The sequence below is a fragment of the Xiphophorus hellerii genome, chromosome 8, assembly GCF_003331165.1.
Source record: "Xiphophorus hellerii strain 12219 chromosome 8, Xiphophorus_hellerii-4.1, whole genome shotgun sequence".
NCBI classification, from domain to species: Eukaryota; Metazoa; Chordata; class Actinopteri; order Cyprinodontiformes; family Poeciliidae; genus Xiphophorus; species Xiphophorus hellerii.
In genome coordinates, this window is record NC_045679.1 from 2,238,155 (window position 1) to 2,265,896 (window position 27,742).

General features: G+C 37.5%; 1 protein-coding gene across 1 annotated transcript in view; it reads left to right on the top strand.

Annotated features, from left to right (window-relative positions):
- The window catches only part of onecut2 (one cut homeobox 2), a 40,294-nt gene extending 14,515 nt beyond the window's left edge, over positions 1-25,779 (top strand). The window contains exon 2 of the mRNA XM_032570744.1: positions 15,902-25,779. Coding sequence (XP_032426635.1) covers positions 15,902-16,191 — 290 coding nt within the window. The 3' untranslated portion in view covers positions 16,192-25,779. The remainder of the gene's footprint in view (positions 1-15,901) is intronic.
- The last annotated feature ends 1,963 nt before the right edge of the window (positions 25,780-27,742 follow it).

Below are 27,742 nucleotides of genomic sequence, written 5' to 3' on the forward strand. Positions count from 1 at the left end.
AGTCCTACAGCAGTGAGAGTCACACTGGCTGAAAATAGACAGAAATACCTTCGATTTGATGTATAAAACATAAATGTGTAGATAAAGCTGCAGCCATGAAAGCAGCTTTAAAAAACGATTTTAAAAAATCTTTAAAAGAGAGAAAAAGGTCTCTTTAGCTTTAGAGCTTTTAATTTTTTATTTTTAATTTTTAAAACGTTAGAAGCTTTAGAGTGACATCATCACATTTTGTTTTAAAATCTAAAATCCATCAAATTTAAGCTGAGATTGAGTGAAAACTGTTAAAGTGATCAGAGAACCAGGCCAGCCGGGTAAAGTCCAACTTCCTGAGAGACGTTTAAACTTTGAACTGAAAAGTACGACTGAGCTACGGAGCTCCAAACATGCTGATTTTTCACTCCTGTCAGCAAAATCCCAATATAATCTGTAAAGATTGTTTTATTGGCTAATTTCATAAACGTCGTTGATTAGGTTGCAGCTAAAAGTGAAGCAACTTTCCTCATGTTTTGATGTATTTTTTCAGTTTTTTTTAATCATTTTGTAGACAAAAACCTGGAAATAGTGACAGATATGGAGCAATAACACACACCATGTACTAAATACACGGTGTGTTGATAGAAAATTAAATATTATGGCAAAAAAGACATAAAAATATAGGATATGTATTATTGTTATGCTGTTTTAAGTAAAAAATTAAATATGTTCAACATCAAATATTTCTGTTTATTTTTCTGTGATTTAATTAGTTGTGTTAATTTTAATTAGTGATTTTACTTTAATAAAAACTCCCAGCTTTGTTTCAGGTGAGACTTTAATACAAACCAGGTTTGGGTTACAGAGTCGTCCTGAAACGAGACGCAGTTTCATTTATCTCACCGGTCCGTCTCTGTTTGGGTTCCTCCACTCATTATTACTATTATTATTATTATTATTATTATTATTGTTATTAGTGTCACAGTTCAGATGAAATAATAGTTTTCAGGGATGAAGTGATAAACGCTGAAGCAGCAGAAACACAAAACAGTTTCTACCGTTTATGACGACATCATCATTTGATAAAACACTACACAGATTATTTTTATCATATTTTGACAGAAATAAAGCAAGAAACTCCTTGTTCATTATTATTTTTAAAAATAATTTTATCCAGTTAATATTCTAAATACCCAAGAATAGTTTTTGTTTTTATGTATTTAATATTTACTGTGTTATATTAATTTATATATTTTCTATTAATCCTGTATGAAAACTGCAGTTTCTCCCCTAAGATGAAATATTGAAGCACTTTAATTTTTATTCATCCTAAAATTAATATTTTTTAAATTTAGAGCTATTCTTACTTAATTATATGTTTTTATTTTTAGTAATTTTTGTATTATTTTGTTTCTAAATGGAGTTTTTTCTATTTTTTATTCTATTTATTAATTATATTTTTAAGTATTAATTTGCTGCGTTGTTTTTAATATTTTCAAAATATTGCATTTTTGTATTTTTATTTACTTTATTTTTTATTTATTCTAATTGTTACATATTTTCATTCTAAATTAATTTTTACTCAATTACATTTTGTATAATTTTTAAAGTTGATTATATTTGATTTAATAATTTTAAATTACTTGTTTTTTATTTTCTTATTTTTATTTACGATAATTTATTTAAAATATTTGACTTTAGTTAGTTTTTTAATTAATTTTTTTACATATTGCATATTTGTATTTAATTTAGTTAATCATCTAATTAGAAATCACACTAAATGAAACTGTAGATAATATAATATATTTCTTATTTTAGTTTCTCTCTCGGGTCTCGGTGTGTTTATGTTTCTGAGTTTTGCTGCTTCATGTTTCATGTTTCATATGTAAATATCCTGATTCGTCTCCAGAATCCATGAAGTCGTTTATGGTCAGATATCGATATCGAACAGAAACACGTGTTTGTCGTTCTTCCTGCTCTCCGTTCACACCGCGTTTTCCCTGAAGCTTGTGTGTGTGTGTGTGTGTGTGTGGGTGTGCGTGGGTGTGTGTGTGTGTGAGGCAGCAGTCGGGGCAGATAGATGACGTGGATCGATGGCTGTAATCCCGAGCAGATTAAAAGAGCATTAATACTGGCAGCGATAACGTAAACGGTGCGGACCCAGATCTCCATTGATCTGCAGGAACCTGATCCAGACCGGTTCCTGGAAGAGCCGGGGGAGAGGAGGGGGGGGTGATGGACGACAACGAAAGCAAAAAAACCAGAGAGACGAGCTGCATTTGAACGCATCATGGAAGGAAGGATCCACTCTGCAGCTTTTATGGCATCTTAAAAGTTCTTTCTCTCATAAATTAATGCACCTTTATTGTTCCAATGCTTCCTATAGAACACATTAATCTGGTTAAGTTCATAAAATATACATCATTTATCCTCATATGCATTTATAGCTGACATTGACTCGTCTTAAATTATAAAATGCTTTTAATCTTCTGCGTTTTTTGTTTTTTACAAATAAAATGATTCAAGAACAACAAACAGTTTCAAAGGATCAAAAATCAAACTTCACCGAGAAACATCTAATATTAACGCAGGTCAATTAGAATCGATTAATCGATTAATCGTGATTAATCACTTATTGAAATAATCGTCAACTAATTTTGTAACTAATTATTAACTGGAGTAAACAGACAAAAAAAGACAATTTACCGGAAAAATAACATATTAATAAAAAAAACTGTACAGAAATATAAACATTTTACATTTAAGACATAAAAAAACGTTTGTCTGTTTTACCCAGAACTCAGTTGTCAGTTTGAGCTTCAACTGGTTCATAATCTGTAAATAAATCTCCTGCTTCTCTCCTTTAGCTATTTCATTAATAATTGGTTAATATAAGAAACAATCAGATCGGCTCTGCAGTGTTTTGAAGTGTATGTTTAGCTGCAGATTAATGTTTTGCTACAAATCATTAAATGTTCACTAAAGGAAGGAATGCTGTTATTACAGCTTAGGCAAGAACATTTTCTTGTTCTTGTTTAAAAACAAATTTCATTCTTTTGTTTGAATTTTTAATGTATTTTTAATAATGTATAAAATAAGCTGCTATGCATAATTAACATTTTGCACGTTTTAGTTCTGCCATTCGGGTTTCTTCTGTTTCTAAAAACAACAAAATGCTTAAAAATCTCAACCAGGGCGTGCCGTGGTGGCGTAGCGGTTAGCGCGACCCGTATTTGGAGGCCTTCAGTCCTCGACGCGGCCGTTGCGGGTTCTACTCCTGGACCCAACGACATTTTCCGCATGTCTTCCCCCCTCTCCTTCCCTGCTTCCTGTCAGCCTACTGTCACATAAGGGACACTAGAGCCACAAAAGACCCCCTGGAGGGGTAAAAAAAAAAAATCTCAACCAGTTTTTCTCAGTAATTTAAGGTTTTTTGGTGTCTGGAAAATGAGCCGTTTTGAAAACTTCCCGAATGTTATGTCACAAATCAGCAGGCACTGCCTCTCAACCCGTTACCTAGCAACCCCAGCAGAGTTCTGCCCGTTACCTAGCAACCTAACCTGAGCTCCAGCATATTTGGTCAGCTGGTTTTACCGCTGTATGCTCTGTAAAATGGCTGCTGGAAGAGATGAGTGTTTGGCTGTTGACTTACAATCCAGAAACCATTTGCTGCATTCTTGTTAGTTGTGCACGAGGCTCCACTTTTGCTTTTCAAAGATATACCGTTATATAATTGTACACATGTTAGATATTAGACCTGATCAAGGAAGCATAAAAGGTCACTTTAAATGATCATTCAGGTTAGTTAAAACTCATTTTAGATATCTGGAGTATAATTACAGTCAGACGAAGCTGATTTTATGTTAAGATGGCTTGCCGTACCTTCACATTTCTTCAGTAATCGCTCCTCTGCCAACGTGCTTTGCAGCTGATATGAGGGATTTCTCCTTCATGGTTTCATTTCACAGACATCTGTCCTACTGAGCATGCTCAGACATATAAATAACCCAAATCAAACTCCTCCAGGATTCACCTGCACCTCTTATTGTCCTCGGTTCTGGAGCTCATGCAGTCTGGAGCGCAGAATGCGAATAAATCGATGGCGATATTAAACAATAATATCATAAGTTCTACCAGATTTTATCTGGAAAAGTAAAACCCAAATATCCAGAGACAGAAAATCAGTTTCCAGAGGTCAGATGGAGGCTCCTCTGTGTTGCTCACCTCCTCCAGATTTGTCAGTAAAAGCATTAAAAAGGAGCCATTTTGATGCGTATCAGGCGGATGGGTTTGAAGGGAATCCTCCTCGATTTGATTGCTCCACATAACCGGATTCATTAGGCCGAATCTGTCTGTTATTGGGTTACGTTTCATATTGGATGGATGAGATCCAATTGTAGATATTACAGCCTTTAATGGAGACAGGTTTAGCAGGAGAGGGACGGGGATCGAGTCGGGAGGAAAAACCGGCACAGATGCAAATAAATACAGAGAATTTGTTTTTTAGTCCGAATTCAGCTGGTAGGGAGGAAGATTTTCATCTTCAATGTTCAATCTATGAGTTTTTACAGCAGTTTTGGTTAATTACTGCTCAGAAAATTGATTTGTTTGGGTCTGTGAACACACTTACCGATTAATCGATTATTTTCATCTTAAATGCAAAATATCTATATTTTTAGTGCAGTTTTGGCTTAATTACTCCTCTGACTGTTTTGGTTTTTCCAGCAAATTACTGTTTTTTGGGTCCATTTACTCCGGTTAATAATTAATCGATTACTGAATAAGTTGACAATTACTGAAATAAGTGATTAATCACGATTAATTTGATTAATCACAATGAGTCTTTTCACCCCTAAATCTGTGTTAATTAAATCCAGAGTGTAGGAAACAGAAACTATGACCAGTAAGATCCTTTATTTTGTGTTTTCACCTCGGCTTCGTGTCGCGGGGGGAAGCAGGAAACCCGATCGACTCGGATCAGCTTCCACGGATCGTTGGGAGACAAACACGGCGGTGAGCGGTTTGCCAGGATGTCCGTTTATAGCCCAACGAGCTCCTTCGGATCAATCACGTTACGATACGACTTATTGATCCCGGACCGTGTTTTCTGACGGAGCAGAACGCCCAGAGACTCCACGGCTTCTGGTTTCCAAAAACCGCCGCTGATAAGAAACAAACCCGTTAACTCATCAGCTATTAGTCTGGCTATGTGTGTGTGTGGGTGTGTGTGTGTGTGTGTGTGTGTGTGTGGCGTGTCCAAACAGAGCGTTATCCTCACTGTCAACAGTCAGCAGGTTAAAAGTTACTGAATGTTTTCCCTGAACCTCCACAGAGATGTTTGCTTTTCCAGCCCAGATGAAAGATTCGGCAGGATTTTCCCTCGGCGGCCATCTTTCTTTTTTCAGATGAAGGAAAACAATAAAACAGTTTGTTTTAAAAATACCTTTTAGCCAGGCATTAAACATACTTTTCATTAAGCCCACATTTCTGTTGGGAGAAAAATAGTTTTTTCATCCAATATTCCAATTTTTTATTGTATATTTTCATTAACTACTAGTAGAAAATTATAATTTTCTACTTCTCCAACCAATAAAATAGTTTTTTTCATTTTTTCTGATGTAATATTAACATTTTTAATGTCATGATTTCATTATTATTTCATTGTCAGAGCAAAAAAAAAAAATTGTTTTTATTGCTCTGATGTAATTTTCTAATTTTAATGTCATGTTTTCATTTTCTACAAGCAGAAAATCATTGCTTTCTGTTTTGTCACATAAAATTCTAACAAAAATCTGAGGTTAAAATGTTGCAAACTGAATATTTTACAATCTTTTTAAACTTTGAATGTAGTTTGGCTCCAAAATAAAAAAAGTGAACCAGGAGTTTATTTAAAAAGCAAATCTGTTTAATTTAAAAATTAAATTGTTCACTCACTCCTTATGTAGTCAGCTCAAAAATAGCAACAGGAACCTTGTTTGTGGCGCATCTTGTGGATAACTTGTTTATTTTTTTAAATGGAACAATGACGCCCCTTTGTTTGGATGCCGCTCTGGTGGTTTGCCATAATCACCAACATAAACACACAATAATTGTAACTTTTGTTGTTTATTATTTTATTAAATCACAATAAAACTTTTACAAAAACAGCTGAGATCTAAATAGAATATCCTCATTAACTTTAAAAGTTTAGCTAAATTTGATTTAAAAACAATAATCAGGTTTTTGCTAAACGGACGAACGATGAGCTGAAGGAGAGAAAACAGAAAAACATGGAGGACAGAAACAGAGGGAGGCGGATGACATCAAATCTCCTCTGAGGCCATTTCCTCATCGGCTCGATGACATCACTGAGCCTCGAGTGGCTGTGATTGGTCGACGCGTTTATCCTGGTAAACAAGCTGAGATACATTACTGAGCGTGAGTGTGTGTGTGTGTGTGTGGGCAGAGATGGTTTATCAGTGTATGATCTTTATGTCCACACAGTCTGTAGTGACATCATTGAACAAAGGTCCCCAACACACACACACACACACACACACACCCAGACCCACACACACACACACACCCACACACACACCCCTACATTCAGAGATTACACACACTCTTTGTTCCTCAGCTGGAAACATATTAATTCATTCATTTTATTTGACGTTTTCTTAAATGATCTCAGTTTTCTGTGTTTAACTTTGTTCAAAAAGCCTCAAAAACAGATTATAAAACCTGCAATATTGAGTTTGAATTTGTTTGAAGTAGTCAAAATTAAACTTTCTAATCTAAGAAGGCATTTAATCTTGGTAGAGGAAGCATCATGCTGTGGAGCGGCTGAGTTGCCGTCACATTGTTGCATTTCAACAACGGTTAAAAAGTTGGCTGATCCTGAAATAACAACCAGTTCTGCTAACGCTACAGAGCTGGCAGTAGCATATTTATTAAAAGCTAATGCTAACGCGCGATACCGGCATGTTATTTAGTGGAGGCTAATGCTAGTGTACTGTACCAACATGGTATTTTAGCAGAAACTAATCTTAGAACCCAAATGCAATTCAAATTATATCTGCTCTTGAAAGACTACAGTTTAATTCTAACTTTACAGTTTACATCCAGAAATATAAATTTCTAAGCGCACAAAATGTTCACAATGTTAGCAAAAGAGCTAAGCAAGAAAAAATGCTTCCCTGTTAGCAGATTAGCATTTTAAAATCAGGAGGAAGCAGAATTAATGTTTTATATTCATGCGAAGCTGCAGGACGTGTTTCTGCAGCGAGATAAAGAGGAACTGGAACATTTGGACCATTTAAACTTAATTATTGATTTTATTGGACTCAAACCTGCTGATTGTCAAACACGACTCCTGTTAGCTGAAGGAGAATCAACCAGAGAGAAACAGAAACAAAGTGGCTTCAGTTTGTTGCTCCATTTCCGGTTATCTTCTCAAATCAGAAGGAGGAAAGCATGGTGGTGCATTAAGTATGACCACACACACACACACACACACACACACACACACACACACACACGCACCCACACACGCACACACACACACACGCACCCACACACGCACACACACACACACACGCACCCACACACGCACACACACACACACCCACACACGCACACACACACACACACACACACACACACGGGGTAATACGGTGCTGATTGCTAAGTGCTAATATTGGTGTGTGTCTGAGTGCAGAGAGATGAGGCATCCCGCGTTGCTTCCCTTCGCTGCGTCTCACTCAGGATGAAGGGTTTCGGTCACGACTCAAAGGTTTGGGCCAGAAAAAACGTTTAATGTTCATTTAGGGAAAGCTGTCAACTAATTTAATCTAAAACCGTATTTGTAAAGATTTTATCAATTCAAATGCCCTGAAACAAAAAAACAAGTGTGAGGCTGATGTTTACATTCATCTAAATAAAAATCTGATTTTTTTGGTGCCAAAAAATCGGCTTCATGTGTAAATATCAGCTGATCGCTGATTTACCAACGTTAAGGATGTCAGGATTTTAGCACAAAAAAAAAAAAAACGCAATTCAGCATCAAGACCTGCTGTGTGAGCCGAGCCAAAGCTGATTTTATTCTGAAAAGTCTAACTTTGTGGAGGAATATATGTTCGGTTTCATACGAAATATCGGCCGAAATTAAGAAAATTGTTCAATCGGTGCCTCCATAGATTATAGCAACAAAATAAATAAAAAATCAGAATTGAACATCCAGACATGATGAACCTGGAACATTATCTATGAATGTTCCTGAAAGTTAGATCTATCGGATGGTTCTTCCAGAACCTTAAATTCCGCTTTATCTGACCCAGAACCGGTTCTGATGTGTGTTTCTGATCTTTGTTCTGTTGGAACACCAAGTCTCTGGACTCCTCCAAACGTTCTGGTCATTTTGGTCAAACGACTTCATGTTCGTCCCGTTTCTCCACGTATCGTTTGATTCTACCGATATCCAGATATCGATATCGGATCGGTTCATCTCTAGTAAATATTGATTACTGGCAGAGCTGGGTCGGAACCAGTTAGATTTACTTGAGTAACTTTCTTTGAAAAGTATTTTTACTACGCTGTACTTTGAGTAATTTTATTATGAAATATTTCTTCTCTTACTTGAGTAAAATTTCTGGATTTTCTCCCACTGAATGAAAAACAAGTTTTAACCAAAAATTCACCAGATTCAGAAAAAAAACTGATGTTTCTGTTATTGAAACTGATTTGGAAAATTTTTCCTTTGCCTGATTTAGTTATTTTTTATTATTAATGTCATTTTCATCCTTAAAATACAAAAATTTCCACTTAACTTTACATTTTGATCCATCTGATGATGTAATTTTTAAACATTAAATGATTGATAATTTGATCAGTTAAACTTTTTACCAAATACTTTTTTACTCCAGTAAATTTTTTTGGTATTCCACCAAAAAAAAAAAAATCCAATATTTGGCTGATATTGGATATTGATATTGGCCCAAATGTCCATCGGTGCATCCAAACTCCGAGCCGATATTCTCTCAATCTCCAGTTGCTTGAAAATGGCTCCAACAGGCCTCGGTGGTGGCAGTATCATGCTGTGGGCAACGTCGTATGTATATTTTCGTCCCTGTTGCGATTGGGAGAAAAACTCCAATCAAATTCAAACTTGTGCATTAAATCGGGTAAATTCGGGTAAATTGTAGAGAGAGCAGACGTCGGAACGAAGCGACGGCCAGCGGTCGTGAAAAAGTCGCCGGCATTAATGAGCTGATTAACGACCGGACCCAAACGCAGAGCCGCTGCGTCCAAAGCGGCGGCGCCAAGCAGTGGAGTGTACGTTTGAAGGGCGACTTTATTACTTACCCTGCACTTATGTGCCCTCTGTGTAATGGATACCAGGGCTTAAGTGGTAATGGTGCAATAAAGACACAGAGGGAAGAAGAGGAGAGACGCTGGGAATGTTGAAGGTAGGAGGAGACGATGATGAAGATGATGGAGGAGGAAGGAGAGATGCTGGGATAATGGAGACGGATTTAAATCAAAAGGAAAAACTGACAAAGCAGACTGGAAGTCCAGGAAAATTATTTCTCCCCTCATTTCTAATGATAGCAGGTTGTTAGCTTTATGCCAGGCGTAGCAAGATGGCCGACAACAGCTGGGCGAGATTTAAGGAGGAGTGGCAAAAGCAAAGGAGGTGGATTAGCAGAGCTGATGGTGTCATCCAGGACACGTTAATCTGCTGCCTGAACGTTGAGCTGCTAGCATGTCGTGATAATCTTCAGTCAGAGGCTCTTTAGATTCGATGCAAGACTGACTGCTACTGGAGAGCCACCCAGAATGAATGTTTAGATATTTGAGTGAAAACCTACAATGGAGAATAGAAAAAATAAAAATATATTCCAAAAATAAAGTGGTTTAAAGCAATAATATTATGACTTTAAATTTTATTCTCGTATTATTCGACTTTATTCTCATCCGATTACTTTTTCTCACCTCATTTCTTTCTTCACAACTTAAACTAAATGTTTGGATTTCATCTCTTTATCATTTTCATGATCCTGTTTTTCGTCAGTCTGGTTTTATAGTTGAGTTGTTGACAAAAACCACATTAGATGCATTATTCTTGGACAGAGCGATCAGGTTTTTGAGCTTCAGGTTCAGTTATTTTAGTTTTTGAGCGTTTCTGGCTGCTGCTGTGAGGTCGGAGTTGTTGTCCATCTGCAGCTGGACTCATCCATGGAGCTGTGGAGACGGAGGCTGGCCTTAGAAGCTGTAATCCATCTTTGTGGTGAGGATAAAAACAGTCTGTAATGACTCCAGCGAGTTCCTCTCCCTCCAACTGTAAGATGAAACCAAGGCTCACTGACTCACTCACTTCCTGTTTCAACTTTTAATAATGAACTTAACTCCTGTAACACGACCTATAACACTGAAATGCAGCATGGAGGGCTTTACATGAAGAGAACAGGGACAAGGCATGATTATATATTGGCTTAATGATGAAACTGACGTCCATAATGGTTGATAGATGAAGAATCTGTGCTTGTTGTTAAACACGTAGCTGATAAAACATCTCAAAGCAACTGCGTTTTTGGTTTGGCGATTGGTTATTTTTCACTGGAAAACACTGGAACTTAGCAGAACCAGTTTAAGTTTAATAATTTTTAAGTGTTTAACGATATATACTGGGAATATCTGTGCAGGTTTAGAAATGAACTTATTTTTACAGATCAAAGTGAAACTGAGAAAAAACAGTTTGTGGGCCAAACATGCAACCCTGAAGGACACCATGACTGATCACAGTTAGCTCCTAGCTTTACAGTTTATTATTTCTTCTAAATTGTTGAGAAAATTAGATGAAAATTTAATTAGCAGGTTTGAATGGCTAGGGTTTGACTGTCGTAATGATGCTAGGGGGCGCTGTGGAGGAATTAGGTCACATTTTCTGCACTAAATAATTAAGAATGTATAAACATGTTGACGATGTTGCGCTCTGTGAAGCCTGGTTGACTGGTTCCAAACCAGTAGATGGAAACATGGTTAATTTTAATCAGCCAATCAGAGTGCTTCAGAACAATTAAACATGGCGCCTGCAGCTTCATTTCTATGTTAAACTACTTTTAGAAGCGTATTAGAGTATAAAATTATTAAAACACAAGATGATGTCCATTGGGAGTTATGGAAAAGCAATGATGTGGAAATATTGAAACATTATTTAAAAATCTCCAAAGTTCTCCCCTTTGTTCTGAGTTTTTATAAATAATCATTTTTTGATATTAAGCCGAGTTTTTGTGTGGATGAAAAGCCGAAGCTCATTAAAATGTTTTAGTTTTCATAGGTTTGTGTATGGACTAGGCCTTTTTCTATCCATCATGGCACAAATCAGTGTTTAAAGTTCAGAAAGTTCTAAAGAGCAATCAGGAAAAGATACAAAGAGTTGAAACAAGTTGTTTTCTCACATGTTCCTCCATTTCTCCGTCGATAAAACGCCGTACTTGGTGTTTCTATTGACGGTCCAATCGTCTGGTTCAGACAGTGAAGAGCGACTGAGAGCGGCGGCGGCGGCTCTTCAGACCAAATACTCCAGCTTCATTCATGTGAAGAGCAAAAAAGGCTTTTAAAGTAGAACAGAGGAGCAGATTGCAGGACTTGACCTTTGACCTTTGGATGGCAGGGCTGGCGTGATCGACTGCTTTTCCACTGACGCATGCAGACGTGAGAAACTGATGAAAGAAACTTTGATGATTTAATTGAGACTCAGCAGTTTTACTGCAACAGAGGAGAAAGTGATGATGATGGTGATGATGATGATGATGATGATGATGATGATGATGATGATGATGATGATGATGATGATGCAGTGAGTTTTAATGGTGCTGATAAATACCTTCATCAAACCCCGTAGTTTTTGGCTGTAAAAACAATAAAATAATGTTTTGTTTTGTAAAGCAGGAAGTGGATGGATGGATGATGGATGGATGATGGATGATGATGGATGGATGGATGACGGATGGATGATGGATGGATGATGGATGGATGTTGGATGATGGATGGATGATGGATGGATGATGGATGGATGACGGATGGATGAATGACGGATGGATGGATGGATGGATGGATGATGGATGGATGGATGGATGGATGGATGATGGATGATGGATGGATGGATGGATGGATGACAGATGGATGACAGCTGGATGGATGGATGGATGGATGGATGACGGATGGATGATGGATGGATGATGGATGATGGATGGATGATGATGGATGGATGATGATGGATGGATGACGGATGGATGATGGATGGATGGATGATGGATGGATGATGGATGGATGATGGATGGATGATGGATGGATGATGGATGGATGATGGATGATGGATGGATGATGGTTGGATGATGGATGATGGATGGATGATGGTTGGATGATGGATGGATGATGGATGGATGATGGATGGATGATGGATGATGGATGGATGATGGTTGGATGATGGATGGATGATGGATGGATGATGGATGATGGATGGATGATGATGGATGGATGATGGATGGATGATGGATGGATGATGGATGGATGATGGATGGATGATGGTTGGATGATGGATGGATGATGGATGGATGAGTCGGTTGAGCTGATGTGGTTCAAACGAAGAAATTTTCTCTTTAGTTTCACAAAATGGAAGCGAAAAGTTTTTTATCTGTAGCAACGAAAAGCTAAATTTGTTAAAACAGGAAAGTTTCTTGTTTCTCTCATGAATACGAGAAATTTCATGTTTTCACAAAACGATTTTTATGCTGAAACAGCTAGCTAGCCACAATGCTACTTGAAAAGCTGTTAGCTGGGATTTGCAAACAAAATGTTAGCTTCAGTGCTAATGCTATTAATGCTAATTAAGGTACATTTGGTGCTTCAACTGTTAAATTAGCCATTTATAAGTTTATTTAGATGTAAATAAAGTCTGTTGGACACACATCGTATCTGAGGACATATTTCTCATCTTTTTATCCTTTTTAAGGTTTATTTCCTCTAACAGGAGACAGAAAACCTTCATGTGACGAAGCAGCAGAGAAACAGCAGAAATGTTGAGTTAGTGTTTCCTGCTGTGCGGTTAGAGACGCTGTTAGCGGCCGGCTGATGTCTACAACACAGAGCTGATGAAAGGCAGAGGAACCTGCCGCATCGACCCCATTGATTCAGCCCTTACCTCTAAAGAATAACCGCCCCCACCTCAGAGCCGTAAACCTTCCTGAATAATATAATTGTGTGTTTGATCCTCACTGTAACCCAGACTGGAGGAGAAACGCGGATCGGATCGTTGGCTTCATTCTCATCGCTCCTGATCGAGAAAATCAAATAAGGCAAACGCACTTAAATAAGAAATAAAACTACATGTGAATAAGTTTAGTGCCTGTTACAACAGCAATAAATCAATTAATCACGTTAAATTAAAATAAGCTCCATAATTTCCATTTGCATGATTTATTGTTTTTGTAATTTCTTTCTTCAGTCTGGAGCTTCTGTCTCAAATAGGACAGTTTTGTTTACAAAGACGCCATTTTATTTGTTTCTTTTGTTTGGTTTATTTATTTTGGATATTTAAAATGTCTTCCAGTTCCAGTGTTAAAAATTTATTAGAATTATTGATCTTTGAGGACGTATTGTTGCATTATATTACATGAAAATGGTCTCAAAACAACAATATTATTGTTTATCTCAATAACTCCAGGGATAATTTATCGTCCACCAAAATTTGTTGCTATGCGTCGTTATGAAAACATGTCGTCCCATCAGCAGACCACTTCCTGTCGCCTTCGTCATTTCCGTCAGTAGTAACATCTGGTTGTCGATCACGACTCATGATGTTGGTGAAATATACAAAATCTTAGCGAAAAATGTGAAAAATGTGAATTTATCTTCAAAATTCCAATTTGCAAAATACTAGCAGAAAAAATGTCTCGTGGTTTTTTACCAAAGAAAAGGAAAATCCTTCAGCCGCTAAAATCTGACGCCGCTCCATTTCTCGTTTTTGTGTCGTTTCCTTCAGTGCTTCTTTCTGCAGCGCCCCCACAGGCCAGGAGGGGAACAGGCTGCTACTGCAGCTGAAAATGTCACAAATGTTTCAAATTTGGTCGAGTCTACCAGTGAAAACACCTTTGAAATCCTAAACATATTGATGTCTGCAGGTTATTATAGTAACTGAAGTGGATTTTTCTTTGTGTCGTCACTTCTAATACAGATTAAGGTTCTAATGCTGCAGATTTAATCTGTTATTGGGGTTTAAACCATGCAGTGTGTTTGTACAGCGTTTAAATTTTGGTTTGTGTTTCTGTCTGGAGAAGCAGCTGGATGGTTTTCCTCGGATCCGTCCAGCTGTCCTGCTACGTGTAAAGTCCAGGATTGTGTCACGTTTAAACGCCGAATCAACAAAAACCAAACCAACAGATTTTTGGACTGAAGCACAAGATGTTCCTGATTCTCATTTCAACGACGATAACCGCGAATATAAAGGGTGAACGAGCGGAGCAAGGAATCCTGGGATATTTATAGGAGAGTAAATACATTGATCAGAGAAAAGAGGCAAATAAAACGTTACACATTATAAGGAAACAGATTCATAGGAGGGGAAGCTGGTTGAACATTAACTGATCCCTACTGGGGATTAACAATTGTTTTAGAGTTAAATTATCATTATTTATCTTCCAAACAGATTAATTTATATCCAGAGATCAGCAGCGCCACCTGTCTGTTTCTATCAGGAACTAACAGCTTTAAATGCCCTTCGTTCACCTCGGCTAAGAAAAACAGGATCTTCTTCCAAACGGCAAACAAAACCGACAGACAGAGGTGATGCAGATTTGATGAACTGACAGAGAGCAGCGCAGCGGTGTGTGTGTGTGTGTGTGTGTGTGTGTGTGTGTGTGTGTTTACAGCAAGGGTAGCTTCCCCTTACATAACAGTTCTGTTACAGAGTCCTTAACCGGATTCGTATTGATCATCCGGGCTCCGACTCGTGCATACTTAATTCAGGGAGGTAATCAAATCAAACGCACCCAGACCTCCTGGCCTTCTCGCCACGAGGCGTTAATGTCACTTTTATCTGCTCAAAACAAGACGTTTACTGCAAAACTTTACATGTTAGTGTTTGATTTTGGTTATTTTAAAACAGGAGTTTATAACCTGCAGCTCTTCAACTAAATGAAATCAGTTTATTTATGTAGATCATTGGCACTTTTGGAAAAAAAGAAAGAAAAAGAGAAATTTCTGCCAGAAGACTCAGAAATGTTGAGATTAATCTCAGAAACATTCTAGAAAACATAAGAAAATTTAAATGTTTCAAAACTCGAACACTTCTGACTTTTAGAAATCTGATGTTTCCCAGTTTTCAGGGAATTTCATCTCCAAGTTTCTGAGATTTTTCTAGCAAATCTTCAACTTTTGAATCTCAGAAATTTCCCATTTTTTTCTGGAGGATTTCTGAGATTAACCTCAAAATTTCTGTTTTTTTCTAGAAAATTTTTTGCTTTTGAATCTCAGAAATTTTCATTTTTTTGTAGAAAATTTCTGAATAAATTGAATTTCTCAAACTAATGTAATGTACTGTAATACAAATGCTAAAATAATATACATTAATACATTTATAAATATAAATATTCACATTAGTGAGACATTTGAAGTAAAAATGTGAGAATTTGTTAGGTTTGTGTGAATTTCTGTAATTGTGTTGCAAATTTTGCAACATAAACTCAAACATTTTTATTCTTCAAAGAACTTTGGGTGAAAAAATGTGGGAATCTTTTTTTGCTTGATCACAGAATTGTGAAAAACTTCAGTGACTGAATAACAAATATTTATGCCACAAAACAGAAAAATCCTAATTTCCTCAAACTAACAGTAACTTTAATTTTCCCTCTTTTCCAAACTCTGATTTCCTGCCTTGTGTTTTTTTTCCCAGCATGCAAGCGGAAGGAGCAGGACACGGGGAAGGATCGCAACAACACACCAAAGAAGTCGCGGCTGGTCTTCACCGACCTGCAGCGGCGCACCCTGCTGGCCATCTTCAAGGAGAACAAGCGGCCGTCCAAAGAGATGCAGCTCACCATCTCGCAGCAGCTGGGCCTCGAACTCACCACAGTCAGCAACTTCTTCATGAACGCCCGCCGCCGGAGCCTGGACAAATGGACAGACGACGGCGCCAGCCCCGGCGCCCAGTCCTCGGCGTCCAGCACTTGTACCAAAGCATGATAGACGACGGGGAGCCGGGAAAACGGAGATACGGGACAAACCGGGTTCAAGGTTTCGTCCGGTTGAAGCGAAACTTAAACTTTTTACACGATTTTCTTTTCTTCCTTTCCTTGAGGGTACAAACAGAGAGAGGGGCTGCTCACTGCCACGACTTGTAGCCAAATCGCCTTCTGCAAATTTATCCTAAACATAAAGAAAGCTGGAGGGTCAACTCATTAAAAACATACAAAACCTCACTTTGGAGGGGAAAAACCTTCTAAATCATAGACTTCAACTGTCCACTGCTGATGTCTCCTCTAGGCTGACACACTAGCCCAAAAACCAAAGACTAGAAGACAATGTGTGTTTTCTATTATGCAATATAAGCTAGGAAACAACCAAACACCAAACCAAGGAAAGCTTTATGACTGCAGAATGTGACAGATGCTCTGGGACATTTTCTGTGGAAATACTCTTCTGTTCTCGCCCTCAAAGGTCCAATCAGGAGTTGGGTTTCAGTTCAAGCAATAGACAGTTTGGGTCGCTGAGGGAACTTTTATCTTCACCAAACCAAAGATAGACGAAGGGAAAGGACGATAGTTTTCACCTACACGACAATTCTTCACCTCAGAATCAGCGTTCAAACATTCGACTCTTTAAAGAAGGTGGTGCCGAAATATGCAAGCACAAACATTCATCGGACGACCCAACAGCGTTTAGCTCGCGCTTCATCAGAACCCTGAGCGCTAGGCTAGGTGGTACAAACTACATGTGAGTGAGCACAATGTCGAAGCACATTTTCTTTGCAATAGAACCGGAGCCGGCGGCCGACCCGAGTGGGCTTCGCATCTTAGAAAACTCAGGATGCCATTTATTTTCTAAACAGTGGCTGAAGTCCATTCGGTGCGCGTCACAAACACGCGGTGAAGTCCTCACACGCATCCAGAGATGGTTTCTGAAGTAAAACACAACGTTAAAGAGTCGTTCCCTAAAGCGTTCCCCCGTTAACCACAGGCTAACGCTAGCTTACTCCGGCTTCACCAGTCAGTCTCATTCAGGGAAGTGATGGCAGCTCCTTCCACCAGAGCAGGATGAAACGTCTGCTTCTAATTTATTGTGTAACGTAGATCAATCCTTGGTGGCATTAAGAGGCGGCCATTTTGCTAAAGCCAAACGGAAATTTGTCAGACAAGATTGACTCTTATGAAATGGTTTCCAACTGCAGACTAGAGATATTTTTGTAAGATTTTGACGGCCATCACAAAGAAAAACAGGATAAAACACAACCAGTACGCGCGGTACCAGCTGGACCCACCAGAGGACGGACCGGCCAGGCAGATCAGGGCCTTTGTAATAGTTAAAGAGGACAATCTAAAGACGATGCCTGGCCAGTCCGTCCCTCCTGAGGGTCAGTGGAAACCAGAGAACGGCTCCCAAAGCCGCAAATAAGTCATTTAAATGGCCGTCAGCCATAAATTCAGCAGATTGGTCCGAGCGACCGTCGATCCGAATCGATTGATGTAAATACCAACACATCCCAAAAACCGTTTTAGACGTCCGTCCGTCCGTCCGTCCGTCCGCCATCACCTCATCAATCATCTTTCACTCAAGCTATTAAACCAAAAAATGAAACAAAACCAAAGCAAAGGCGTCAGTCAGCAGCCCCTGCTCCGTCCCAAAGTCCAGGCTGGAGGTTCGGCCTGGTCAGAAGCAGCCAAAGGCTTTAAGAACATTTTAAGATAAAAAATGGACACTTGAGACTTTTTCTATTTATTGACAAATCGAAACCAAAGAAAACCTTTTTCTGCACCTAACTGTTCCAACAAATGGGAAAAAAAAACTTGGATGAGAATTATTACCAAAAAAACAAAAGGAGAAAAAAAAAACAGAGTGGCGACGATGTCAAGGAAGGAAAGTTCGACAGAAGGACGACATCACTGGAGCAGCAAAGTAGCTTTTGTTGTGTCTGATGGAGCATCAGGCGACTTTGGGACTGAAAAGGGTAAAACCACACAGGAAGGAGGGAGGAAGCAGAACGCCATCACCGGTTCTCCTTCTCTCCGCCCGACGAAAAGGCAGAACTTTAATGTCTCTCACGGTTGAAGAGCGTCTTTAACGTGTGCCTATGCAGTTTTTCAAAGTAAAAAAACGGTTTAAAGAACAACAGAAACCTCATCAGCTAACAAACCAAAGATTCACCGTTGACCCCGGCAACAGGCTCCTCCCCCTCCAACAGGTAAACATTCAATATGAGACATTGGATCCTTTCTGTTATTCTTTGTTCCTGTTTGTAGCTTGTAAGCTAACGACTCGATACGATAAATTTCACATTTTAATTTTCTGTAAAGCACTTTCAACGCTGAAACACGTCCAGTGTTTCTGTAAGAGCATCGCATCAAAAGTAACGTTTTTCACCACATCGTACTTTAACTGGAAGGATTAGTGTTTGATAAATCACGATTAATCAAATCTGTTATAGTTTATGTAGCCGGAGGAGCGACGGTGGGGAGGTTTCTGAAACGTGCGGCGCATACCAAAGATTTTCTGCTGTACGACCAGAAGCTCCCTGGATCTCTGTCATTCCTTATTAGTCTGATTACAGACTAATAATAGAAACTATTGCAAATTGCAATAGTTTCTATTGCAATTTCTCCTTTTTTTAACTTTTCAAACCGTAGAAGGAAGCAGCCAAACTCACCTTGATGTGTTGGATCTCAGAAACTGGACATTATTTGATCAGAACCAGAAATGAAACAAAAACTTGGAAATTATTTCAAGAAAATTATTTTCAATTCTTAAGATAAAACTTTTAATCTGCTACAACTGGGTCAAAATTCAGGTCAAAATTCAATATATTTTGTGTTTCTAACTGAATTTCATCCCAACAACAATTATGACTCATAAATCTTTTTCCAAACTTGTCACCTCAACAAACGGCGGCGTCCATTATTACTGGTGAAAAATGTTCTGGTCAAAACTCCAGAATTTTCCAGAATTTTCTTTTGGTTTTCTAACCGAACTGGGCTTCATCTGTACGGAAGGCAAATATGACCAATATCTGATTTTTTTCATAAAGGTTTGAACGGCCCAGTTTTGATGTTTTCACCCAAACAAAATGTAATGTTGCCACTTTCACATGTGGTTCTGATTTAGATACATGTTACAAAACACATGAGGTCAAAATGTCGCATTTTATCCAACTTTTACATCATCGCCATAAATCTGCGTTATGATCTGCATCTTGTTATGATTTTGTGACAACGCTGTCATTTTTCTGTAGACATCGGCGTCCATTTTTACCTTCTTCTTCACTTTGGGGTCATGAACTTTTCACACAAAAATCTGATTTAATTACTATGAACAATCACGCAAAAAAATTTCCATAAAAATAAAAAATTGGATTTCAGAAAAAAAGAATCAGAATGACCTGGTGAGTGATCGTAGTTCAACCAGAACCGGTCGGGTCCGACATGCTGATGGTTGGACGGTTGATCCAACCAATGACCTTTGAACTATAAGATGAACAGTTTGTCCATCTAACCAAGATTTTCATAATTGGATAAATTGATAAAAAATATTTAACTTGACAGGCGTTAAAGTCTGGAATACAGATATTTTTCCAGACTTTTTTGCATTTTTATCCTCATTTAGACGTTGAAAATATGAATCAGGAGCCCAGAAAAATAGGAACACCTTCATTTATAGTCATAAATAAATATTTCTCCTGGTTCTGGTTTGTTTAATTTATATTTTTAGTCATAAATAAAGGTGATGCTGCTTTCTTTGGTTGAAAAGTTAAGAAAAATAAAAACACAAGAGTATTTTAATGAATGTCTTTAGCTACAGAAATAAGGGAGAAATAATTTAGACGTCCATGATATTGGTGTTGTGATCCTGTGTGAGGGGGCGGAGCCACGCTGCTGACCCATTTAAACCACAACAACAAACAAAACCAAAAAATAACAACAAATCTCCAACTGCTGAGAGAAACTGCTGAAATCTCGGTCAAATAGCTTTATCCTTAGTTTTCTGTCTGTGTTTTTCTGTATGTGAAGCTTCTAGTCCAAAGAAATCCTGCGGCCGCCTGGCCCCAACCTGTTGCTGCCCGCTGCCCGCCGGAGGGGCTCGGATCGGGGCGCAGGCGGCGGCGGCGGCGGCGGCGGCCATGTTTTCATGTCATTCCCACTTGCAGTTCTGTCTAGATGTAATAATAACGGCTAAATCTGCCTAAAGCGTAAAAAAATAATAAAAAGAAGATAAAGGAAAAAAAAAGAGGAGGAGAGCGAGAGATAACAGGAAGGTAAACCAAAAACTGACCCAAGAGGTTTTCACTGCTCCTTTATTTGCCAATTACATTTACGACACTATTGTACTTCCTACGTTTTTGCAATATGTGATTTCTTTTTTATGTAATTTGTTTTTAATTGTGAGGTAATTTAAGTGAACAAATTTTGTTGCCAAATCTCCTGGGTGACGTTTAGCTTTGCCAAAGTTTACACTGTTTGTTCCTTTTCTTTCTGTTGATGCCATATTTATTTATGACGTGTTTTAGAACACACTAGTTTTGTACCTGATAATTTAATGTAATTTAATTAGATGTAATTCTTTCTTTTGCTGACGAATATTTATGGGTATTTAAGAATGTTAGTTGCATCAAAGATGCAGTGCTTATTCCAGGCCTGTTAATTTATTGGTAGATAGTTTTACTTTTCAAAGCCGATGAAGCTTTTTGTTATGAATGTTTAGATCTAAAGACAGAACAACGTAGGAATGTCAGATTAGACTCAAACCTCTGAATGTCAACACTTGCTCTCACTCTCCAGCCAGTTTAGCTTTTATTTCTCCTCCTTCTGCTTCGTTTGATTCTTATTTCTTCAGAAATGAAAACAAAATGAGACGTAACAGCTGCTGAATGATGAGCACTGCATCAGTTTTCCTTGTTTGGCTGCGACCTGCTGACCTCTGTGGAGCAGGAAGGAGTTTTTCAGAGTTCAGGTGAAAACGGACCCAACAAAGATAACAGGAATCCTGATGAACCGTGTTTACCTCCACACACACAGCCATCAAAAACACACACTGCTTCCCTCTAAAGGCTGAACTCTGCAGATGAAGCCAGGATTTTTCTTTCTAAAAGACCAAATTTAAGTAAAATAAAAAGTTATTTTGAACAATATCTGACAGAAGTGATCAAAAGTGACTATGATCAATTATTTCCTAACGTTTTCTGCCTTTTTAGTGACTTTTATTCTTTAATGAAAACTTCTATGAGAATCCCCGTCTGCACAAGGTTTTTATTTTCAGATCATAAGAGGTTTTTCTCCTTCAGGGTTTTCTTTGGACTCCAGATTAAATCTGGATTTTATTTGATTCACATCAGGTGTGAACTCAGGAAAACTGGCTGCACCTTTTAATGTTTTATCTCCAGATAGTTTATTTGGTTAAACTGAATAAATGTTACATTAGAGGTGGAAAAAGTTTGGACATGATAAATCACAGTCTTGTTGTTGAAACTGGCTTCTTAAATAAAATCCCAAACATTTGTTTGGAGGAGTTTGTCCAGTTGATGTGTGAATGGAAACACTGGTTTGTTTCCGGGTCAGAAGGAAACGGATGGGTCCCGTAGAGCCAGCTGCTGATTCTGTCTGTGTGTAAAAAGACGTGTTAAAGTTTCTGCAGTGAGAACCAGAGAGGTTTCCTCTCTCTCTCTCTCCATCCGTCCTTATTGTGTTGATGAAACCAAAGAAAGCAAAGCTTCGTTTCGCCGTCGGCGCGGTCTGCGCTCAGCCACACGCCGCGCCGCGCCGCGCCGCACCGCTCAGCCACACGCCGCGCCGCACCACGCCGCGGCTCTGAACGATACCAAATATTACAACTCTTCTTCTTCTTCTTCTTCCTCTTTTCACATTCAGCTGTAATTTTCATTTTCATTTGGTGCCGATCGATTAGAAAATTCAGACCAATTCAAATGAAAACATATTTTAGATATTATTGGTAGAGAGTAAACAGGAAACTTTGCTACAGGTAAATAAACCATTTTGTATTAATTCTTTAATTAATTATGAGGATTAATGGTTATAAAAATGCTCAGATATTTAAGTTATTATCTTGAAACTTATTCTGGATCCATTTTGCTCCATTTGACTCATAAAATTATGACTCCAGTCCATCCAGGTTACGTCTTTGCTTGCAGCAGAAAATATAAAAATCATTTAAATAATCAACTTTTCCTTCTGTTAATGCAGGGCTGTACAAAGTGTGGCCTGGGGGCCATTTGTGGCCCTCCAAATAATGTTGTTTGGGCCCCAGATCCGAGTCAAGAATGATAAAAACAACTGAAAACCCGAAATCTGGAAAGTGTTTATTATTCTTTTAATAATAATCCAAAGCCATTTTTATGTTTTGGATATTTGATCAGATTTTGTAAAAAAAATTACTATTATAAAAAAGTAAGAAAAAAATCCTCTGAAACTAATTTTTAAAGTTTTGGGCCCCAGAGATAAAAGTTTGGACTTAATGAACGACTGAAGCAAAAAGTCAGACAAAAAAAAAAGATGGAGGTTCAAAAATAAAAGAGCTAAAAGCTTCAGATTCATTAATTTGTTGGTTTTATTTTAGTTAAATGAGAACAAACATTACAACCTGGTTTCTTTCATCACCAGCTGCCATTTTTAACAAGATGGCCGCCTGCCAACAGCTTCACTGCTGCGCAGCAACGGAGTGTTTGAAAAGATCGTGGGTCCAGAATCAGCCGGAGCCTCGTTAGAGTCCGAGCAGAATCTCTTTCCAGCACCGATGATGAAGATTCTGCTGCTCAGAATGTCGACCGGAGTCACTTAATGACCCAAACGGTCATTATGATCCGTAAAAAGGTCCAAATTATCCTGCAGAGTTTAGTTTTGGTTACTTTTAAAAGATAAAGTTACCAAACTGTCTGCAGACGTTGAGCTATAAGTCCAGAAGCCATTATGTTCTTCATTAACTTTAGTTTCACTTGTTTCTTTACAGAAACTCATTTTCCTGATTAATATAAAACTTTCAAGTATTTTGCAATAATTTTACACATTTCATATCATCTGTGATTTTCCAAAGTGAATATAGAAGTATGACAATCTTGGTATGAAAACAATGTATTAAAACGAACACTTCAGTATTTTAACTGCTTCGCCATCATAACTTACAGTTAGGGAGTAAAAACCGTATGAAACGTTTCCAGTTAAATGTTTCCAGTTAAATGTTTCCAGTTAAATGTTTCCTGTTGCCGTTTTTCTTCCTTTTCTCTTGTTTTTGTTGAATCGGTTGAAAAGCTTTAAATCGTGAGCGAAACGCTGAGCGCAGACCGAACCGTCTTTACCAAACTGCTGCAGAAATACCTCATAGTGTTTAGAAACAATGTTATATTAGCTTGTGTCATAAATTATTCACTTCTTCTTCTTCTTCCGTTTTTTAAATAACTGTAATCTAAAAAAATAAATGTGGGGTAAAAAGCTTTATACATTTTTAATTTGTATTATTTTTTTTAATTTGTGATAGTTTGAAATGACGCTGAAACCAAAAATGAGAAATGCTTGTACTCTCTGCTCTCTTTCTTGTTGATGTTTCTCTGGTTTTTACGCCACAGAGACACAAATACATCGTTTTAAATTCTATTATTTTGATTTCTGCTTATTTTTAAATGGATAAAATGTCCGCCAGAATTACACGGTTTACTTTAATCAGTTTGTTCCAGTTATTTAACAATTTTTCCATTATTTTTTTAATAATTTTGCTGTGTTGTAATGGTAGCATCCCATAATATTCACCTAATAGCAACGTTTTCATGCATGTGCATAGATACAAGAAGCTATTGTCTTCCCAGTTTGTTTTTTAAATATTCACTAAAATGTTTTTAGATTTTCATGACCTCTGACCTGCTGATGTAAGAGCTGGAACTTTTTCCACCCGTCAAACTGAAATGTTCAAAAGAGTGACAAGAAAATTATCTAAGTTTTTAATGAATTTGTCTAATTTATGCTCAGATTAATTTAATGCAGTTTTAGGGACAAATTTCAGTAAAAACTTTAATATTATCTCTGAAATATGATGAGTTTATTATTTTAGAGGCCAAAATCATAGAGGAAAAATAAAATCTGATCAAATAGAGAAGAAAAGAACTGAAAACATCCTCAAAAAGTGAGAATATTTCTGAGATAAATCATGTTTTTACAAAATATCTTCAGTTTGAATCTAAAAATGTCCAAATTGTTCATATTTATTACCTGAAATATTTACAAATATGATGTTTCTTCAGTGTTTTGAGACTTTTGTGAATGTTTTTATTTAACTCAATGCTACTGAAAAAAAGCCAAAGCACTTCCAGTCAAAGACGTCTTCCATTCAGCATCCGGACCTTAAACACGAACAACAGAACTTCCTGCTTCACTTCATGACACGTTTTCCTGTTTCCAAGAGACGAATAATCAGGAAAGCTGAACAGTTGATCAGGTCAGGATTTCATGCTTTCAGTCACCAGATTACAGTAAAACATCATTTTCACTGACAGTTTTTTTAATATGGCTCCTGTAGGACAACATTGCTTATTTAACTTATTAAACCATTTCATGTTTAATATTTTCCAGCGTGTATGAAATGATGATCGACGACGTTTGACGGTTTGGACCGAACACAAACCTCAAACCCAGCAGGAAATGTTTGGCACCAATTTAACATCCAGTGATTTTAATGGGAAAAACAGGATTTAAGTTGGTTTGATCAGGAATCAGAATTATGGAGCTAAATTGAGTCCATAAAGTTTGTTCACCAAAAACATTTTTAGAGCATCAAAAAAAAAAAAAAAGTTTAAAACTGAAAAACTACGGTGAGATTTAATAAAAAGATTTGAAAGTATGTTTCAGAATCAAGTTTTTTTTTTCAGTTTTAAACTTCTGGCACCATTTGTGCTCTATACATAATATGAGAGTCAAAGGATCCAAAATGGGAACCAAAATATTTGGAAAAAAATCTGATACCAAATTTTCAGATAAAAAAATACAAATATCCAGTTGTTTTAAATCACTTACTGATAATTTTTCACCATAGTTATATTGAAAACAATTTAGATAAAATGAAAAACTGATGCATCATAATTTAGGCTGATGGGTAAAATTTGGTTTCAGTTTCAGGTACAAAATAAAATCAGGGATGTAAAAAACGGCAATAAAGGGGCAAAATGACCAGAAGCTAAAAAAACTGATAATAATCACATTAAAATAAAAGAATATGAATTAAAATACTTTAATTAAAGTGCATTTCTCAGTTTGATTCAACATCAGCAGCTTCAACACTGAGGATCAAAGGTCAGTCAGGAAACATCATCAGCTCATCCAGTCCGTTTCTTTTGTTTCAGAACTTTCTTCTTATTATTATTTAATAGATTTATTTTTATTCGTTGTACAGCGACCAAACGTAAAAACTTTTGTTTTGGTTTCAAATAAGAAAAGAGAAGTGACTGCAGACTTGTGGTGTGGAATAAAACGATCAAGCAAGAAGGAGATATTTGGGTAATTAATGTTCCACTCTATGTATAAAAAGAAAAAAATCAATAAAGAAATCACAATGGTCTTATCCATGTAACTCTGATTCCTGTCGTTTTTCTCCCAAACGATGTTTTACTGCAGATTCATTCTGGTGGTTTATAGCTGGAGGTTTAGAGAAACAGCCAGAAGGGGGCGCTGCAGGCATGGGATTCAATACAAGTTTTTATTTTTATCAAAATGTTTTATCTGGTTTGGGAAAATCAGAGACTCAAGTTTATTTAGTGAGGATTTAATGGAGACTTCTGAGTTTAGATGGTTGGATGTTTTGATGGTTGGATGTTTTGATAGATGGATGTTTTGATGGTTGGATGTTTTGATGGTTGGATGTTTAGATGGTTGGTTGGATGTTTAGATGGTTGTATGTTTTGATGGATGGATGTTTTGATGGTTGTATGTTGATTGTTGGATGTTTTGATGGTTGGATGTTGATTGTTGGATGTTTTGATGGTTGGATGTTTTGATAGATGGATGTTTTGATGGATGGATGTTTTGATGGTTGTATGTTTTGATAGATGGATGTTTTGATGGTTGGATGTTTTGATGGTTGGATGTTTAGATGGTTGGTTGGATGTTTAGATGGTTGTATGTTTTGATGGATGGATGTTTTGATGGTTGTATGTTGATTGTTGGATGTTTTGATGGTTGGATGTTGATTGTTGGATGTTTTGATGGTTGGATGTTTTGATGGTTGGATGTTTAGATGGATGGTTGGATGTTTAGATCAGACTGATGGTATCCGTGTTCAGACCAGTAAACCTCTGCATGTCGTCCATGTTGGTTCTTCATCCTGACTGATTGTTTCCAATTGATCCGCTGTTTGTTTTAAGTGAAACCAGTTTGTCCTCTCCTGGTTTTACTGGCTCCGTAAATCCGTCTGTTTTTATTTGGGTCCCTAATGACTCCATCGCTCCGTGTTCCTCCTTCCTCCATCTAATCATCCCAGCATCCTTCTCTTCCCATCAATCCACCTTGTCACTTCTCCCCTTTAACCCTCCCGGTTCACTCCTCCTCCCTCCTCCACACTTTTAATCACTCCGTCTCTTCCTCCCTCGTGCTCCTCTTCGTCGGACCGTTACCATGGAAACAGCAGCCCATTCTCTGGCTGCTAATCTGGTGACATTGTCTTTCTATTAGCTGCAGGTCTGATGCCTGATAAGGTGGAGTAAAGCGTGGGAAAGCGCTGCAAAACGTTGGACCTCATCAACAGCAGCGGAGAAAATCAGCCCTCACCATCATACTGCCACCACCATGTTTGGCTTGTGTTGAAACGGGACCAACACTGCAAAAACACAAAATCTCAAAGTATTTTTGATCTACTTTCTAATTAAAATATCTTGGTACCAAACTTACTTACAAGTAACTTTTCAGTTTAAGTCAAATTTTCCTTAAACCTGATAATAAAATACTGGGCAGATTATTTACTTGTTTTGTTTGTAATTTTTTATCCAAACATCTTGGACCTCATTGGAACAACCTGGATAAATAAAGGATGAATACAAAAGTAAAAAACTGGCAGATTATTTCACCTGCAGCAACACATTTTTCTTCTGAGTGAAATAATCTGCCTGAGGAACTAAAACTCTTTATTCAATATTAATGAAGTATTGACTAAAAACAAACTCCTGCATGTTGCTGAAATGTTACTTGGAAGCGAATTTTGTCTTATTTCAAGTGAAGTAAAATATTTACACTTGAAACTAAACAAAAGATTCCTGGTAGGATTTTGTGTTTTTGTATTGATCACCTTCCAGAATTAACAGTTTCGTCTCATCACATGTTTGTGGGACAGAAAAGATCAGAAGATTCAAACTGTCGTGAAAAAGGCGGATAATGATCATGAATGCATCGTTTGTTGCATCAAACCTGATCAGTTTTGATGGGTTTGTTTTTCCTTAATAAGTGAAATCCTCTTTGGAAAACATTGTTCCTAACTGCAAACTTCAAACATTTAAGGAAGGACATAAACGTCGCCCTTCCAGTTTGATTTTTTCTTATTGCTT